This window comes from Geotrypetes seraphini, chromosome 2 (assembly GCF_902459505.1).
Source record: "Geotrypetes seraphini chromosome 2, aGeoSer1.1, whole genome shotgun sequence".
NCBI lineage: Eukaryota > Metazoa > Chordata > Amphibia > Gymnophiona > Dermophiidae > Geotrypetes > Geotrypetes seraphini.
Window position 1 is genome coordinate 209162494 of NC_047085.1, and position 19454 is coordinate 209181947.

Below are 19454 nucleotides of genomic sequence, written 5' to 3' on the forward strand. Positions count from 1 at the left end.
CTTGCCATTGTATCAGTGCCAAAGAAGATGGAATGGCCATAGTTTACCTGGCAGACCAGTAGCTAAAAAAGAAAGCATAGGGCCTCAGTTCAAATGCACACTGAAGACCTGCCATATCCCCACCCACTCCATAAAGGAAGTCTGCATCAGTGGGCATTGAAACAGTAGACCAATCATGTCAAAGAACGATGCTTGTCTGGGTGGTTGTATCCTTACGCACAAAGACGCTCATAATATTGACAGGTTCTTGCATACATGACGTACATCTCATCTATTCTAGTGTATACTTATAAAGGGAATTTTAAAAAATAAAGTAAAATTCTGGAATCTCTTATGGCACACCTAGAATCTCTTCGGGGCACACTACTGTGCGTTGGCGCACAGTTTGAGAGACACTGCAGTAGACCTTCAGTTTGCATATGTTTGAAGGCTGCACATATCCTTTAGCTGCTAGTATGTCAGTTGAGCTTTAGCTGTTCCATTTGTTACAAATTAGGGGGGGATGTTTAACATACCTGCCTGGACTGCTTACTGACTTTTGATTCTCCTTTAATCTCATCACTGTAAGCAATTGCCTGGTTTGGCTAATGGAAGCACTGGTTCTGTATGAAGTCAATACACTAAACATGGTTTTGTTGAACTGTAAACTGTCAACCTCTTCTACAGAAATGGAGAGAGAAAATGCATGAGATTGCATGTTTGGATTTCTACAGATCTCAGAACTTGCTACACAATGACCAGAATTTTGCCAGTCTTTAGTAAGTTATTATATCATGGTATATTCTCTTGGTTATTCTTAGGTATGAGTGACAGTGTAAAGGATAAATTCTCCACAGCCTTCTCCATTGTGGGGATGTTTGCATCACATGCAGTAGGAAGTCTAAGTGTTTTCTTCTGTGCTGAAATTACACCAACAGTTATCAGGTAAGGATGCCTACTTTGCCATTGTTTTGAGGGAGGTTTGGTCAGAGCCTTCAGAACTGAATATTTTATTATAATGTGCTTTACTATAGGTTTTATAGAAAATCAGTAAAAGCTTAAAACAGGAAAACAAGAAGTTGTTATTTTATGGGCCTACTTTGTGGTTCAAGAAGTGTTGTTCCACCTGGTTTGATTTGCAGTCAAAGCATGTGGTAATGGTGGTGGGAAGAGGATAAGCAGGGAATATCAGCCATCACTCAGTGGTGGCACCTAGTGGCCAGTCCATGGGTTTCAGACAGAGCTGTGTTTTGTGTTCCCTGGCTGAGGGACATCAGTCACTAGGATGGGTGGACTTAGGAAAAAAAGGTTTGGGGGAGAGAAATCCTCAGGAGACAGTGATAAAAACTTATAGTATCCGAACCCAGTCCTAGTTCTGACTGGGCTTGGAACTACAAAAGAGCAGATTGAGACTAAAAAGTCCAAAGTTATTTTTGTGCAGAGGGCTTTGCAACATGGGTGACTCGACCTTTTTTTTTTTTTTTTTTCCTTTTTGCTGCCTTAGTTCTCTCTCTCAGGTGTTGGGGAGCTGACTTTTACAAGGTTAAACCATAAAGTCTTTAAATTTTGACAGTTATTTATCTGCCAGATCAACTCTTAACATTGTTTTCACTCATTAGTTGGGTAATTGTTTCCAGCATACCAAGTGGAAATCATCCCAGGAGTCTCTTGCACTTTGGAAGGCTATTCAGAACTTGCAGCTGAAGCAGGATGTTTACATTTTGAGCATGCCACCATTGTACCATATGGTCTTTCCACAGGCTGCCTATAATGTAGTGCAAGCACCTGTGCCTGTGATTAACAGGGAAAAATCCAGTTATCCGAGGACAAGCAGGCAGCATATTCTCACATGGAGTGACGTTATCCATGGAGTCCTGGCACGGACACTCAAATAGTGTACTGTCACTTAAAAACTTTAAGAACTCCCGCACCGCGCATGTGCTAGTGCCTTCCTGCCCAATGTCAGCTCGCAGGACCATCAGCTCTTAGTTTTCTGCATAGCTAAGAAGTTGCTTCATTGTGTGCCTTAGTTTTTTTTACTTTTTTTTATGCCTTCCTGGAATATTTTCCCTAATTTTTATTCTCTTTTCTCATTCCTGAAAGGTTTTGTTTATTTTTAAATGTTTCCATTTTTCGGGCCTTCTGTCCCTCCAGGGACCTTTCCCCACGCCCGGGAGCATCAACGATTTTCAGCTACTCTTACTCGAGCTCCCTCACAATTGAGTCCTTTGACCTCTTGTCAGCTGTGTTTCTATTGATGTCAAAACCGTCTAGCGGGTTCAAGAAGTGCTCTCAGCGTAACTGATTCATTTAGCCACCAACCCATACTCTTAGGCCCTGATTCTCAAAAAGTGCGTCCCGATTTTAGGCAGCTGTAGGCGTCTTACAGCTGTCTAATCAGCCAATCGGGATGCACGTTTAAAAAAAAAAAATGCTCCCCAGGCAGGCCTGAAGGCACCTCCGGGAGCCTAGGGAGACCCGCAAGACGCCTAAGCTCGCCTAAGGGCCTTAGGCGAACCTAGGTGGCCCTACGCGTCTCCCTAGTAGAGGAAGAAACCTTAAAAATGTAGGCCAGCAAAATGCTGGTCTACATTGTAAGTAGACGCAGCTGCTATACTTATCGCGGCAAGGGATCTCTCTGCCGCTATAAGTATAGCGGGCCGCGGCCTGTCCGATCGGATGCCCCCCCCCGACATTACCGATCTCCCTCCCACCCCGACACTACCGATGCTGGCAGGAGAGTGCCCAATCCCTCCTGCCCAAAGACAGCGCACCCCCCTCCTGCCCGAAGACGGCGCACCCCTCCTGCCCGAAGACGGCGCACCCCTCCTGCCCGAAGACTGCACACCCCCCCCCCCCCCGGCGCTAACAACCCCCAAAGTAACCTGTTCTTCGGGCCAGACGGTTCTTTCCCGTCTAGCCGGTAAGCCCGCCTCGTCGAAATGAGGCGGGCTCGCCCCTTCCCGGCCCATCCCGCCGAAGCCTAAGGCCTGATTGGCCCAGGCTCTAGAAGCCTGGACCAATCAGGCCTTAGGCATAGCGGGTCCGCCCATCCCCACTTGGCCAATCAGACCTTAGACTTAGTGGGGATGGGCGGACCCGCTATGCCTAAGGCCTGATTGGTCCAGGCTTCTAGAGCCTGGGCCAATCAGGCCTTAGGCTTCGGTGGGATGGGCCGGGAAGGGGCGAGCCCGCCTCATTTCGACGAGGCGGGCTTACCGGCTAGACGGGAAAGAACCGTCTGGCCCGAAGAACAGGTTACTTTGGGGGTTGTTAGCGCCGGGGGGGTGGTGTGCAGTCTTCGGGCAGGAGGGGTGCGCCGTCTTCGGGCAGGAGGGGTGCGCCGTCTTCGGGCAGGAGGGGGGTGCGCTGTCTTCGGGCAGGAGGGATTGGGCACTCTCCTGCCAGCATCGGTAGTGTCGGGGTGGGAGGGAGATCGGTAATGTTGGGGGGGGGGCGGTTGGTAGTGTCGGGGGGGGGCGGTCGGTATTGTCGGGGGGGGGGCATCCGATCGGACAGGCCGCGGCCCGCTATACTTATAGCGGCAGAGAGATCCCTTGCCGCGATAAGTGTAGCGGGCTGTGTCTAATCTAACCCGATTCTCTAACCCGCGTCTGTAACATGGACGCCGGTTACAGAATCGGGGTTTAGTTTAGGCCGATTCTGAATAGGACGCCTCTCCCGGGCGTCCTATACAGAATCAGGGGCTATCGCCTTCAATATAGGCGGCCTGCCTGGGGAGCATTTTTTTTTTTTAAAAACGTGCATCCCGATTGGCTGATTAGACAGCTGTAGGACGCCTACAGCTGCCTAAAATCGGGACGCACTTTTAGAGAATCTGGGCCTTAGTGTATTCATTGCCTTGGGGCCAAACACCGGGACATTACCTATAATCTTTGCACCTGTTTACAAACCCGAACATTAAAATCAAGGAACCTTCGATATGAGAAGCTTTTCAGCGCAACATCGAAAGCATCGAATATGCCTGGGAATTCTGATTCTGATGCTCACTATATCCCAGCATCAACAGCTGCATCGACTCTGCACTGTCTCCCTCGGCACTGGAACATGTCAGTCCTCTCCATGGTCCACCATACTCATCCTCCACATCGCTACCACCATCCTCCAATGTTAAGAAAAAGGCAAAGAAGTACAGACATGGGTTACAGCCAACTCCGTCTGAATCTTCTCATTCTTCCACCTCAACGCATCTCAAGTGTCGATGTCGAGATGCCCGTTCTCCTTCACTTCAACTGTTTTCTCCTCGATGTAGATTTTTACCTCTGGTCTCACCCAGATCTCGACGTCCAGAGACTTCAACGCCTTCTGCACCACTGACAAAGTCAGTATCAGTGCCATTGGTTCAGGACCAACTCAAGTGGCTACTGCAGCAAGAGCTTTCTAACATGGTACAACCTTCATTGGTGCATCTTATATCAGGCTCGCTACCAGCCTTCTCCACAGCACCTTCTGATGTGCTTACACATCGAGTGTGGTGCCACTCCAGGTCACCTCATCATTGACCTCTCTCACTTGGCACGTTATCAAGCATTGAGGCCACAACATTGAGATGCTCTTTGACACATTCCAGGCATTCATCTAGATGCTCCTCCCAATGCTCTCATCCCCGATCATCGTAGATAGGCCATGATCATCGGACTTGTTGCTTTAGTAGAAAAACTTCACATTTTCCCACCAATCATATGGTATATCTTCAAACCCTTCTCCAATGCAACGCAGATGGTCTCTTCCAAAGAATATTTCTTTCACTACTTTTATCCACCAGATTAGCCAAGATCTTCATATCAACACTGAGTCAGAAGAAGAGTCAAGGGCACAATTAATGGAGTGCCTAGATTATGAGGACTGGCCTAAAGAGTGCCTAAAAATCCAAATTCACAATGTTCTCAATGACACGCTGATTAAAAATTGGGGAAACTTGCTAAGCTTCCACGAAAAACTTCTGATATTTGTTGGTCATGCAATAATTCCATAGGTACATTATTGCATATGATTTTTTTACTGTAATAATTTATTGCAATATTGGTCTCCAATCTGGGATACTATCGCCACTGTATTTTCCATATCTGATCCATTATCATATGAAGCTATTATACTACAATCATCCAATCCTAATATTGATATTGCATCCTCTTATTTCAGATTATTTGATCTTATGATAGCTTTGGCTTTGCATATTATTGTTCTTCATTGGAAGAATAAATCAATGTCTCCTTTTTTAAATGGTGGAATACTTTATATGCATACAGGAAATAAGAAATTATAGCTTTAAAACATAATCACTTACCATCCTTTATTAAGTGCTGGAGCATCTTAGATACTTATTGTACGCCATCTTTTTAAAAACAGCCTACGTTACAAAACTGTTATTCTACCAAGCAGCTCATCTAAGTCGGGAACTATTCTCTGTCATAATGTCCTCTTCATCCTACATGCATTTTAGATAAAGCTTGAAAAACCTACCTGTTCAATAAGTTTCTAGCAGAGCATTAGACCTTGTGCTCTCTCCGCATATCCCTCATGCCCCACCCTCAGACAACTGTAAATGCTCCATGCTCAGATTCATCTAGTATTCACTATGTCCTACCCCTCTCTTGCTCCCTGCATTTGGGTACCTCTATCTATAACTCTACTGCAACTTAGGCTGTATACCTATGTGGATCTTCACATTAATTGCCACAAATATAACTTTTGCAGATCTTGTCCTGCTTCTAGGCAGTTTGTATTTGTATCAACACCATTTATGTTTGGTCTCTATTTGATTTTTTTGTTAACCACGTTAAACTCCACAGTGTATTGTGTTTTACAAATATAATTTTATGTTATATTTTTATGTTATTTATAAATTATCTGGAAATTGGAACAGCGAGTGAGGTGATTAAATTTGCATATGAAATTAAACAGTTCAAAGTTGTTAAAATGCATTCAGACTGAAAAATTGCAGGCAGACCTTAGGAAACTGGAAGACTGGGTGTCCAAATGGCAGATGAAATTTAATGTGGACAAATGCAAAGTGGTGCACATTGGAAATAATAACCCAAATCATAGTTACCAGATCCTAGGGTTCACCTTGAGGGTCAGTACCCAAGAAAAAGATCTGGGTGTCATTGTAAACAATACGCTGAAACCTTCCCACCAATGTGCAACAGCAGCCAAAAAAGCAAACAAGATGCTAGGAATTATTAGAAAAGGGATGGTTTACAAGACTAAGAATGTTATAATTCCTCTATATCACTCCATGGTGCAACTTTGCCTTGAGTATTGCACTCTATTCTGGTCACCTTATCTCAAACAAGATATGGCAAATCTAGAAAATGTTCAAAGAAGAGCGACCAAGATGATAAACGGGGATGGAACTCCTCTTGTATGAGGAAAGACTAAAGAGGTTAGGGCTCTTCATCTTGGAAGAGATGGCTGAGGGGAGATAATGATTGAAGTCTACAAAATCCTGAGTGGTGTAGAACGGATACAAATGGATCCATTTTTTACTCCATCAAAAATTATAAAGACTAGGGACACTCAATAAAATTACAGGGAGATACTTTTAGAACCAATAGGAGGAAATATTTTTTCACTCCTATTGAATAGATGAATAGTTATGCTCTGGAACGCATGCCAGAGGATGTGGTAAGAGCAATTAACATAGCTGGTTTAAAAAAATATTTGGACAATTTCCTGGAGGAAAAGTCCATAATATGCTATTGAGGCAGACATGGGGGAAGCCACTGCTTGACTTAGATCGGTAGCATGGAATCTTGCTACTATTTGGGTTTTTGCCAGGTACTTTTGACTTGTATTGGCCACTGTGAGGATAGGATACTGGGTTAGATGACCACTGGTCTGACCCAGTAAGGCTATTCTTATGTTCTTATGTCTATACGCTCAAGCTTATCAGAACAGTCTTCAAGAAAGACTTAACCTATCATCTCTCCTCACAACTGTCTTTTCAGAGTGGGTATTAGTTATAAGGCATCCTTAGGCATTAAAAGTTTCTAACACCTCAGTGGTCGACTCGACCTTTGCTTAGATTGGTACCGACGCTACCAGTGCCTCATGGACCTATGCCACCAGGGTTCATACTGTATAATTTACCTTTTTACAAAGTTAGTACCACTGCTTTTTAAACTGACTGTACCTTTGCTAAAATTGGTACTAGTACTTCAAACGCTTGTGTCAGATCAACCGTATACAATATTCTAACACAATAGGGTAATTCATCTGAAGTTCCTCCCAGAGGTTGTTTCAAAATTTCATCCAAACCAGCCTATATTTCTCTCTGTCTTCTTTCCAAGACCACATTCTCACCTTGGTGAAGCTGCATTCCACACATTAGATTTAAATGTGTTCTGGCTTATTACTTGGATCAAAGCCAACCTCACAAAACTTTCACTCAACTATTCCTGTCATTCGATCCCAACAGATTTGGGACTCCTGTCACCAAGAGAACCATCTCCATATAACTGGCGGACTATATCTCATTTTGCTATGCTTGGACTTTGCTAATGCTTAAAGGACATGTCACTACACACAAAATTCAAGCAATGGTGACTTAGTAACTCATCTACATTCCACTCCCATTGAAGACATCTGTAAAGCAGCCACTTGGTCCTCGATTCATACTTTTTGTTTGTTGGCTTCTTAGCTTTTGTATTAATCTGATGGCCCCGTGAGCCAACATTGGGCAGGAAGGCACCAGTGCATGCACAGTACGGATGGTTTTAAAGTGACAGCATGCTTTTTTGACTGTCTGTCAGGACTCCACGGATGATGTCACCTCACATGTAAGAATGCCTGCTGTCCTCGGATAACCCCTGCTAAAGGTGAGTAACTGTACTTTATTCCACCTTTGTTTGCTTTTGCTAAACCTGTTCCCACAACAAATAAAGGACTTCATTTAGAAACAGACTTGCAGGGTTTTTTGGCCTGCTCTAATTTAGGGATAACTGCAGAAGAAGGTCAAGAGGAAAATGAAACTCAAAACAGTGGACAGATGAGAGCAGGTATTGAAACCTTGGGCTTCACTCGTTCAAAAATTTCCATGAATGTCTTCGCTTGGATTATTATTTATACATCCAAGGTTCTCTTATAATTTAGGTTTGCTTCCGGTAGTGAAGTTAATATGGTTTTCAGATGCCCATCTCAAAAAATAGTGGCTAAGTGCCTAAAATAAGCTACTTAAATGTTAAAAGATACCATATATATTCAACTATAAGCTGAATTAATGAAAACACTTTTAAAACAGAGGATAGTTTCTGGAATCTAGTGGAAGACAGGAAGGGGCACTAAAGACATGGGAAGGAGGCACTGGGGGCACTAAAGACATGGGAAGGAGGCACTGGGGGCACTAAAGACATAGGAAGGGGCAGTAAGGACATGGGAAGGAGGCACTGGGGGCACTAAAGACATAGGAAAGGGCACTAAGGACATGGGAAGGAGGCACTGGGGGCACTAAGAACTTGGGAAGGGGGCACTAAAGACATGGGAAGGAGGCACTGGGGACACTAAAGACATAGGAAGGGGCACTAAGGACTTGGGAAGGAGGCACTGGGGGCACTAAAGACATGGGAAGGAGGCACGGGAGGGCACTAAAGACATAGGAAGGGGCACTAAGGACTTGGGAAGGAGGCACTGGGGGCACTAAAGACATGGGAAGGAGGCACAGGAGGGCACTAAAGACATAGGAAGGGGCACTAAGGACATGGGAAGGAGGCACTGGGGGCACTAAAGACATAGGAAAGGGCACTAAGGACATGGGAAGGAGGCACTGGGGGCACTAAGAACTTGGGAAGGGGGCACTAAAGACATGGGAAGGAGGCACTGGGGACACTAAAGACATAGGAAGGGGCACTAAGGACTTGGGAAGGAGGCACTGGGGGCACTAAAGACATGGGAAGGAGGCACGGGAGGGCACTAAAGACATAGGAAGGGGCACTAAGGACTTAAGAAGGAAGCACTGGGGGAACTAAGGACATAGGAAGGAAAGAGGGAGGGAATAGAAAGGGACAATTCTTGGGCCTGAGTGCAGAAAGAAAGAAATGAAAGAAAGGATACACAGACAGAAGGAAACGCAACCAGAGACTCATGAAATCAATCACCAGACAGCAAAGGTAGGAAAAATAATTTTATTTTCAATTTAGTGATCAAAACGTGTCAGTTTTGAGAATTTATATCTGCTGTCTATATTTCGCACTATATTTTCCTATAGTTATTGAGGTGACCGAGCTCACGGAGATGGGGCGGAAACGGGGTTTTTAAATTTTAGTCCTAGTAGTTTGCCGGTCCACAAAATAATTCTTTTATTTCTGCCGGTCCACGGGTGTAAAAAGGTTGAAAAACATTGATCTAGGGCTTAAAAAAAAAAAAGCCTCAAAATTAGGATCTCGGCTTATAGTTGAGCTAGAAAACTGAGCTTTGCTTCTTGCCTCACCCACCCCCACCCCTCAACCCTGATGACCACTAATCTAGTGACTCCCTCACCCATTCAGGCAGCCAGACCAGTAATCTAGTGACTCCCTCACCCATTCAGGCAGCCAGACCAGTAATCTAGTGACTCCCTCACCCATTCAGGCAGCCAGGCCATCCAGTCTCTCAAACCACCCCCTTCCCACCACCGTTGTCACAGCTGTTAAATCAGAGACCAGATGACCCAGCTGCCTGGGAAGGGGAGAGAGACACCAAATTGCCAATCACCACAGTGGGAGGGAAGGAAATGCCTGTCATCTCTGGGGGGGAGTGGGGGAGAAAGAGAGAAGTGCTGGTCATGGGGGGAAGGGAAGAAAACAAGAGAGAGATTCCTGTTGCTGCGGTGGGAGGGGAAGGAACAAGAGGGGGGGTGGAGAGAGAAGTAATGGTCATGCAGGGTGAGGGGGGGAGAGGTAAGATAGGAAAAGGGAGAAATGCAGGACATTGCAGGGGAGAAAGAATTACCAGTATGCTTATACTTGGATTGGCTTATATGCGAGTGTATACAGTAAGTACATTTGAGATTTGCCATAGCTGATAACCACCAAGAAGGTTTTTTTAAAAAAATCTTGAGGGTATCATGGGTGGGGAAAGAGGCATACGTGTTCTTATGATAAAAACAGTGAATGACTTGGATTATAGGGAAATGCAGCCTGGTTGCTGCCAGACTCAGCCAGATAGCTTTCAATTTGAGTTAAAGAAATACCAAATTTCCCCCTCCCCCCCATGGTGCCCACCCCCAGCCCTAGGGATGAAAAAAGAGAAACTGGTATTTCTTAATCTCAAACTGAAATCCAGTCTTTACCAGCTATTGGTCTGCCTTTAACTATAATCCAAATTGGTTACAGTTTTGCCATTTGAAATATTGCATTGCTAAAGAAAAGTACAAGCTACTGGCAGTGCAGGTCATGGAGTAGCAACATGGGGAAATCCAGGTGACTTGTATCTTGTATTCTCCAAGGACGGCTTGATTCAAGTCATTAGAAGTGAATTGCACCCTGACGAGGCTTGTGCTAGAAAAAAAAATTTCCACAACTTAGAACAGCTTCTAGAATTTTTTGAGATGTCACTGTGTATGTGCACTGGTTCATAGACAGTAACATGGAAGACAAAGGCGCGCGCCGAAGAAAAAGACTGTTTTTAGGGGCTACGACGGGGGGTTTTGTTGGGGAGCCCCCCCACTTTACTTAATACATATCGCGGCGGCATTGTGGGGGGTTTAGGGGGTTGTAACCCCCCACATTTTAGTGAAAACGTAACTTTTTCCCTAAAAACAGGGAAAAAGTTAAGTTTTCAGTAAAATGTGGGGGATTACAACCCCACAACGCCCCCACAACGCGTCGCGATCTGTATTAAGTAAAGTGGGAGGGTTCTCTCCCCCCCAACCGTAGCCCCTAAAAACAGTCTTTTTCTTCGGCGCGCACCTCCACGCTGCACTCAGTTGTCTGCTCGTGCCTTTGTCCCGGCGCGCTTTTGACCTGACACCATGTGCACCACTTGCCTTGCAGGGTCCCCTCAGTTCTTAAATAGCTTATAAAGTAAAACCTTGGTTTGCGAGCATAATTAGTTCCAGAAGCATGCTTGTAATCCAAAGCACTTGTATATCAGTGAATTTCCCCATAGGAAATAATGAAAACTCAGACGATTCGTTCCACAACCCAAAAACTTTAATACAAAATACTATACGCACTTGTATTGCAAGATCTTGCTCACTTAGAACAGTCACTACACTCCTGCAGTGTCAGAAAGAGAACCATCAGCTCAGTGTGATGATGTGATGCATGTATACTGCATGTACTCGTATTGCAAGACTTTGCTCGTTTAGAATAGTCACTACACTCTTGCAGTGTCAGAGAGAGAAGAACCTTCGGCTCAGTTGTGATGTGTGTATACTGTATGAACTTGTATTGCAAAACCTTGCTTGTATATTAAGTTAAAATGTAATAAAATGTTTTGCTTGTCTTACAAAACACTTGTAAACCAAGTTACTTGCAATTCAAGGTTTTACTGTATTAGAAACAGTTCTTAAGGAAAGTGAGAGAGGCTGTGAGAATTTAACTCTAACTCTCCATGGAGAATGCCTGCTACAGGTAAGTAGCTTGAGTTTTCTTTTAGAACAAACATGATGTCAAATCTTATCACTACAGGTTGTCTTTCATGAAACAAAAGGGGAGTGGACGGGGGAATGGAAAAAATACTGCCAGTGGGCAGACACTGATATAGTTTCTGGTGGTAACAAGCCTTTTTCAGGTTTGGTTTTTACAAAAGCAGCCTAAAAGAAAATGGACCCTAAAAGGGGATGGCGATGGATTCTATCTATACTTCAGATTTTGCAGAACAGATTGATCAAAACTGAGACGTGAATATATGGCGTGATATCCAGGTTGCAGCTTTACAGATGGCCAATTTTAAGTGGGTTTACTGATGCAGCCAAGGCTTTGCCATTGTGAGCCTTGACATGACCCGCTAAGCTCAGGCATAAGTGAAGGTAATTTATTTGGCTAGCCAGTTGGTTAATGTGTGTTCATAAGTAGCTAACCCAGGTTTACTTGAATCAAAAGAAGCAAAAAGTTGGATAGACTTTCTAAGAACTTTCATCTGCTCCAAATAGATGGTTAAGGCTCTCTTGAAGTCTAAAATTTGTAAGACATGTTCACTATAGTGGGAATTTGGCCCATTGAAAAATGTTGGTAGGACAGCTGACAAAGATTGAAAGTTTACCCCTCCCCCCCACACACACATAAGAAGCAACTGGACGTGTGCACGGTTGAAAAACTTTGCATAGGGAGAATCAATCATGAAGGCCTGACATTACTAGCACTGTGTATCGAAGTAATTTGAGGTTGAGGGGTGGAAGAGCAATGTTAGGAAATTCTACTTTACGGAGAGGGTGGTGGACGTCTGGAATGCGCTCCTGAGAGAGGTGGTGGAGAGGAAAATGGTGACTGAGTTAAAAGAAGCGTGGGGTGAACACAGAGGATCTAGAATCAGAAAATAATAGTAAATATTGAACTAAGGCCATTACTGGGCAGACTTGCACGGTCTGTGTCTGTATATGGCCATTTGGGGGAGGATGGGCTGGAGAGGGCTTCAATGGCTGGGAGGGTTTAGATGGGATGGAGTAAGTTTTAATGGAGATTTCGGCAGTTGGAACCTAAGCACAGTACCGGGTAGAGCTTTGGATTCTTGCCCAGAAATAGCTAAGAAGAAAAAATTTAAATTGAATCAGGTTGGGCAGACTGGATGGACCATTCGGGTCTTTATCTGCCGTCATCTACTATGTTACTATGTAACTATAATAAAAAAAAATAAGACCTTCCAGAGTGTAGGTACTGTAGGTCACATGAGTTTAGTGGCTCAAAGGGAGTTTTCAGCAGATGAGCTAGAACCCAAGACAATGGGTGACAAGAAGAGAGGCTTGTATATTATGATTATATTTAAGATGTATTTAAGGGTTTGTAAATTTTTTTTGATATTGTATTATCTTTTATTATAACCCACTTGGAACTTTGTGATTAAGCAAGATATAATAGAGAAATTAAATAACATTAGAAGCAAGCCCAGTATAAAGTGAACTAAAGATTGTACAAAGATGGGTTTGCTTTCTTTGTGGTGGTGATAAGCACTAAGGTGAACACTGATGGAGTTAATTTTAAACCTGATTGAGAGATGTAGAAGATACTCAAGCAGTTGTGGGAGGCATGAAAAAGGCATCCTAGGGCCTTACTGTCTCATGCAGAGCAAACCCTGCCACTTAAAACTGTAAGATGATCTAGCGGAGTCTCTCCTGGAAGCCAGAAGGACCTCATAATATATGTATAGGGCAGCTAGCATGACTATTTCAGCTTCCACTCTGATGGAGAGCCGATGTTGGGAAGCAAGAACATCCTCTCTGACTGCATGATCAGAGTTGGAGAATTTACAGAGGGGGAAGGATCATGCCAAACTTAAGGACCCTTTAAGAAGTGCTAAAAAGTGGTTTGCAGCAGCCCTGAGGCAGGTCTTTCCCAAACGCTGAGGCCACTTTTAGCTGCTGATAAAAGGCAGATTTTTCTGATGATAGCCATGTGCTAATTTCCCCATTAGCAAGTGGCCATTAGTATGTGAGCTCTTGCTGCCACCTATTTTGTAGGTGATAAGGGCTCATGCCCTAATCAGCATGCAGCAGTGCTAAAAACTTTTTTTTTTTTTTTTAGCTTTTGGGTAGTGCACACTGTACACTTCTCCCTCGGTATTCACGGGGGTTAGGTGCAGAGCCGGACCGCAAAGTGTGAAAAATCGCGAATAACTTCTCAGCTAGCTCTGACCCACCTCCCTCATGCGTCCCCAGAACCTTACCTGGTGGTCTAGCGGTGAAGTGGGGCAGGAGCGATCTTCCTATGCAACTGCCCCGTGCAGAGCCATCATCAGAATGGCTGCCATAAGTTCCCGTTGTAGTCTCGAGACTACAACGGGAACTCACGGCAGACATTCTGATGACGGCTCTGCATGGCGCAGGAGCATAGGAAGATCACTCCTGCCCCGCTTCACCACTAGACCACCAGGTAAGGTTCCAGGAAGGCTTGGACAGCTTAATAATAGCCAAAAAATGAAAATAAGTTTTTTGTAAAAAAAAATTGCGAATAACCAAATCCACGGATACTGAAACCGCAGATTCGGAGGGAGAAGTGTAATTCCAAAACTGCTGTAGGATGCCCGAGTGTGCTTGTGGTAGTGCATTACCGCATGCTAATGCTTACTGCAGGTTAGTAAAAGGGCCTCTTAATGTGTATTCCCATTCTTTGGCACAGCTCTAGATGTTAGGACAAGATTAATTTTAGTAGTTGTTCAGATTGCAAAGTTTGTTCATAAGACACGGGAGGCCTGAGTGTGGAATTAAGAGCTCCTTTTATCAAACTACAGTAGAGGCAGTGGCGTAGTAAGGAGGGGACACCCCGCCCTGGGTGCCATGTTGGTGGGGGCGTCAGTCCCCCTCCTCCTCTCCGCTCCCCCCTTCCCTCTACATGCGCAGTCCCCTTCCCTTGTACCTCTAGTTGAAATTGTTCGTGGCGGTCAACCACATGTTCTTTGCGACCCCATCAACGCTCCCGCTGACATCACTTCCAGGGATCGCAAGAAGCACGTTCTTGACCGCTGCGAGCAACAACTTCAACTTGAGGTTTAAGAGAAGGGAAAGGGGGGCGTGCACAGCAGGCGGGTTCGGAGATGGAGTGGGGGGGCACACGGCAGGCGCGATCAGGGAAGGGAGGGGTGCCACCACCTTGGCCACTGAGTAGAGGTTTTTACCATAGGCTGGCAAGGTAAATGCTCCAATGCTCATTCAGTTCCTACACGTGTCAGATCATTTACCTCACCAGTCCACAGTTTGATTAAAGCCAGCGTAAATGTGGAACTTGTGTGCTTATCTGTCCTCAAAGGACAATCAAAAAGGAAGGAGTAGCCTAGTAGTTAGAGCTATAGCCTCGGTACCCTGAGGTGGATTCAAACCCCGCGCTGCTCCTTGTGGGCAAGTCACTCAATCCTCCATTGCCTCAGTTAAATTAGATAGATTATGAGCCCACCGGGACAGACAGGGACAAATGACTGAGTGCCTGAATGTAAACCACTTTGACAATTAATAGGCAATAAATAAATAACTAAAATAAATAAAACAATGATCCTACAGGTAGTCAAGTTTACAGTATATGGCCTGTAACCAGGATATATTATGAGTATGGACCAAAATAACAACTGAACAGGCCAACTGATCTCACTCTCTTGTATCAGATTGGTATATTATGAGTTACAATGAACTTGCAGTTTTTAAAAGTTCTTTAAAGAATTTTAGTATTCATGTAATTCAAGACTTTCATATTTTGGAAAGGTTACTTGGATTAAAATTAAGTATGAAACACTGGAGAAACAAGTTACATGAGTTGATGAAGTGGGAAGCGAGAACTGTAAAGACTTCTTAAATGTTTGGACTCCATATTTGAATATTTTGGCTCCGAGAAGTCACAGCCAAGTTTTGAATAAGTTATAATCGTGTTCACACCTACCTGTGGATGTTCTTTCATGATAGTTAACTTGGGTTGGGGGGGGAGTTTGTGAGGGAGGGGGAATGTTTTGTAACGTGGGGGTCTTTAGAGCCTAGACCCCCCATGGGCTGTGGAGTTTATTGGAACAGTTTTGATTCTGCAGTGTTTGTTTGTTTTCTCATGTTCCTTCAATAAAAAGAGTTTAAAATTAAGATAAAAATAAAATTAATCATGAAACAAAATTTTGTAGTTTAAAAACATATTGTAGCATTTTCTTATTTAACAAATGTGTATATTTAATAGAAATATATAAAATAGAGCTTTTAAAATGTATATTGTAATAATAGATGTTACATCATGTAGAAGGCAACTACCCTATTTAATTCAAGTACATGCAGTTTTTTTAATTTTGCAGTTCAAAATGAGCTCTAACGATGATTCATTGCTAAGCAGAACCTAAACTACTATGGATAAAGTATGCCTCCTAGTGGCAGCAGAATGAATGACATGTGACATGCAAACAGAAGAGCAGTATTTCAACTAACATTTTAGTATGGCTGAAGAGTGGAATATGTTTTGATTCATAGATATGAGTTTATACCATAGTAGTCACAAGGTTAAACTCATTGTCTTCTTGGTGGTTGGTGATCTCGTTGGTCTACTATGGCTCAAATTATATTACTAGGTAATGTCTAGCATGCAGAGCAGTTCTCATAGATTTTTCCATGGGCTGCTATGCCCTGCTTACATTTTTGTTTCAATTATTTCTTTATTGAGATTTCAGTTTAACATGATCAAAAACAATCATTTACAGAAAAAAAAACAGTTAAGCAAAATAAAAATATAAAGGAAATTTACAAAAACAGTAATACAAAGTTGTTTGCTTATACTGTTAGGTATTCCTCTATATAGGGGGGGAAACAGCACCCAAGATATAACGGAGAAAATTATTTTCAATAATTAAAGGAAAAAGGTATCCTGAAGGCAGCCTAGTTTATCCATTACAAGCTTCATTCTTGTATGATAACAGGTGTACTAGACGAAATCACCTCTTTACTTACAATAAATCTAGACAGCTGCAAAGATTCGAAGAAAATGTATCTATCCCTTTGAAAATTAACCAAACACTTACAGGGAAATCTTAAAACAAAAGATGCACCCTGTTTTAAGACTTGAGGTTGTAATAATAGGAACTGCTTCCTTTTTTCTGTGTAGTTCTGGACACATCTGGATACATTCTGATTTTTTGACTCAAACAGTTTATCTTTTATTTTAAAGAACATCTTTAATAGCCATTCCCTATCTGAATCTAATGCTAATTGAACAAACAAAGTAGCAGTTTTTACTGGTTCTATATCTGATTTTTCCAATATATCTGTTAAATCTAGAACATCTGTTACTGGACCACATTGCTTCTCTGTTGATTTCTTCTTTCCCAAAGAGAGCTAATAAATCTTTGAGATAGGAGGGTTAGAAGATTCAGGCACTTTTAATACCTCAGAGAAATATCTCTTGAACAGGTCAAGAGCAGACGCTGTAGATGGTTTAGGAAAATTAACTAATCTAAGATTCTGTCTCCTTGTTGCATTCTCCAATATCTCAAGTTTATTATTAATATATCCATTATCTTTCATTAGGAGCTGATTTTGTGCTCCTAAAACTTCTAGTTTTTTTCTTGGTCCAGAACTTTAGTTTCTAGTTTTCCCACTTTCTGTTGTAACTTAGAAGTTTCCAATAATAATCCAGAACAATGAGAGGCTAATTTCTGAATTGGAGTTCCAAGGGAAGTTTGCAATGTGGAAATAGCTTCCCTTATTGAGTTCAAGTCAATTACTGGGGGGTTTCTTCAAGGGAAAAATGGAAAAAGCTATTTCAAAATCTTTAGTATTCACAGTACCTGAAGGCAAATTAGCTGAGGATAATTCCTGCAAGTCACCAGTCAATCCCAAGTCTTCGCTTGTTGGCAAAAACAATGCTGAGTTGGTGGAGATCCTGTGTACTGCGAGGTTTTCACTTTCCTCGCAGCTCTCAGACATTGCTGCTTCATTCCTCTCCGATAACAATCAGGGGAGTGGCTGTTACGGCAATCTCCACTCTGGAGAGAGGCTGACTGCCTCGAGGGAAGCCTGAGAGCTCTCCGTTCCACTCTGTCTTCCAGCCAAGGTTGTCTCATCCCGGTTTTATATTGCATTATATAGGAGGAAGTGTGAAGGGGTACTTTTTACGAGTTATCACACAATTAAAAATTTTAATCAATGTACAGCCCTACTTATTTGTATCCTGTCTGGGAAAAGACATGAGTTGCTTTCTGTTTGGAACTGATAAGATCTTCTGAAGGTGAAGAGACAAGAATAGTAAAATACTGACCAAGCACCACCTACTGGCTGACTAAAGGGCTGCACAAGATTCTTTATTTGATTACTACAGCGCAGAGCTTGACTTGTTTATGGAAGGCTGAAATATGAAAGAAATTGAAATGTGCTAGAAATGTTACTGTCGCTATGAATTCTCCCCCCCTTCAATCTGTTCTAGGGACCATGTCCTGGGCTACTGAATCTTGAAGGCTAGATAACACAATATAACATTACCTTGAATATTGTTGAGTTAATGATCTTATCTTTCTTGTTTTAGGGGAGGCGGCTTGGGCCTTGTTCTAGCCAGTGCAGGCTTTGGCATGCTGACGGCACCTATTATGGAACTCCACAACCAGAAAGGTTACTTCCTGCACCACGTAATTTTTGCCTGCTGTACTCTCATCTGCATCATTTGCATCCTCCTCCTGCCTGAAAGCAGAAATCAGAACCTGCCTGAGACCATTCTCGATGGTGAAAACTATACCAGACAGCCTTTGTTGTCCCATAAGAAAGGGGAACAGCCTCTTTTACTAACCAGTTCAGAACTCAAAGATTACTCAGGCCTACATGACTCTGCGGCCATGAATGATGGTGTATTAGAGAATGTGACAGCCAACGGGATGAAGTCTGCATAACAGAGCAGGGACTCGGAAGAAACATTTTCAGGGTTTGGGGTTGGTTTTTTGTTTTGTTTTTTAATTTTTGCACAAATTTGCAGACTGGTGATAGGAAATGGGATGGAAAGAAAGGGGAGAATTCAACCATGCTGCTAAGCCAGTTTTACTATAGGAGACTTTGACTGGTATGAAAAGTTGTTTGGAGAATGTTACAAAAAAAAAAAAAAGTCCTAGGGAAGAAAAATGTAAGGAGACAAATAAGTGAAGATAAGCTTTTTTCAATGTTCTCCTTGCATTAATGGTTTAGCACTTTGTTTAGCTCCTTGTTTTGTTAAGAATAATACGAACTCTCTTGATGGGAAAAAGAAAAGAATTTAGCTATACAGTGAAATGTACAGTTCACCTGATCTGCTGTGGTATAGTCCAGCCAAGAACACTTTGTTCTGGGTTCCTCAGCTTGCCAGGAAGTATCACTACATGAGATGGAAACCACAGTTCTTCCAGATGGGAAGCAGGATTAATAATGATGCCTAAAGAGAGTCATGATTTCTGCAACAGTCTGTATAATGGAAGGATTCTATTTCTTAATAGAAAGAGGAGCATTCACTTTTTAATAGATAGAACACCTGCACCCATAGTAATCATTCCTTACACAAAACTCCTCAAAGCATTAAGCCAAATGTAAGTGTGAATACATTTGTGACTAAGGACCTTACGGTCCTCAAAATCTATAGCACCAGGGAGGTTATTCTGAAATTGTTTTGAACCACGTGGTAGTGTTTTTCCTTTTACGAACAATAGTACAGAGTTGATTTTTCTTTTCTGATAATCTCATGTACCCTTTTTTTAAGTGATCTTTTAAAACTTGAAAATAATGCAACATTTAAACCACAGTTCACTTAAAGGAGGGATCAGTTTAGCGTGCTGTTCCTGATATTTTATTTAAAATGTATAAAAACTGAAGCAGGAATGAAAAAAAAAAAAAAGTAGTTGGCTTGCTAGTG

The 19454-nt window shown here is 42.8% G+C and overlaps 1 protein-coding gene across 1 annotated transcript in view; it reads left to right on the plus strand.

Moving 5' to 3' along the window:
* The window catches only part of SLC22A23 (solute carrier family 22 member 23), a 331330-nt gene extending 312628 nt beyond the window's left edge, over positions 1-18702 (plus strand). Inside the window, exons 9-10 of the mRNA XM_033934828.1 lie at positions 801-924; positions 18111-18702. Coding sequence (XP_033790719.1) covers positions 801-924; positions 18111-18468 — 482 coding nt within the window. The 3' untranslated portion in view covers positions 18469-18702. The remainder of the gene's footprint in view (positions 1-800; positions 925-18110) is intronic.
* Positions 18703-19454: the final 752 nt, after the last annotated feature.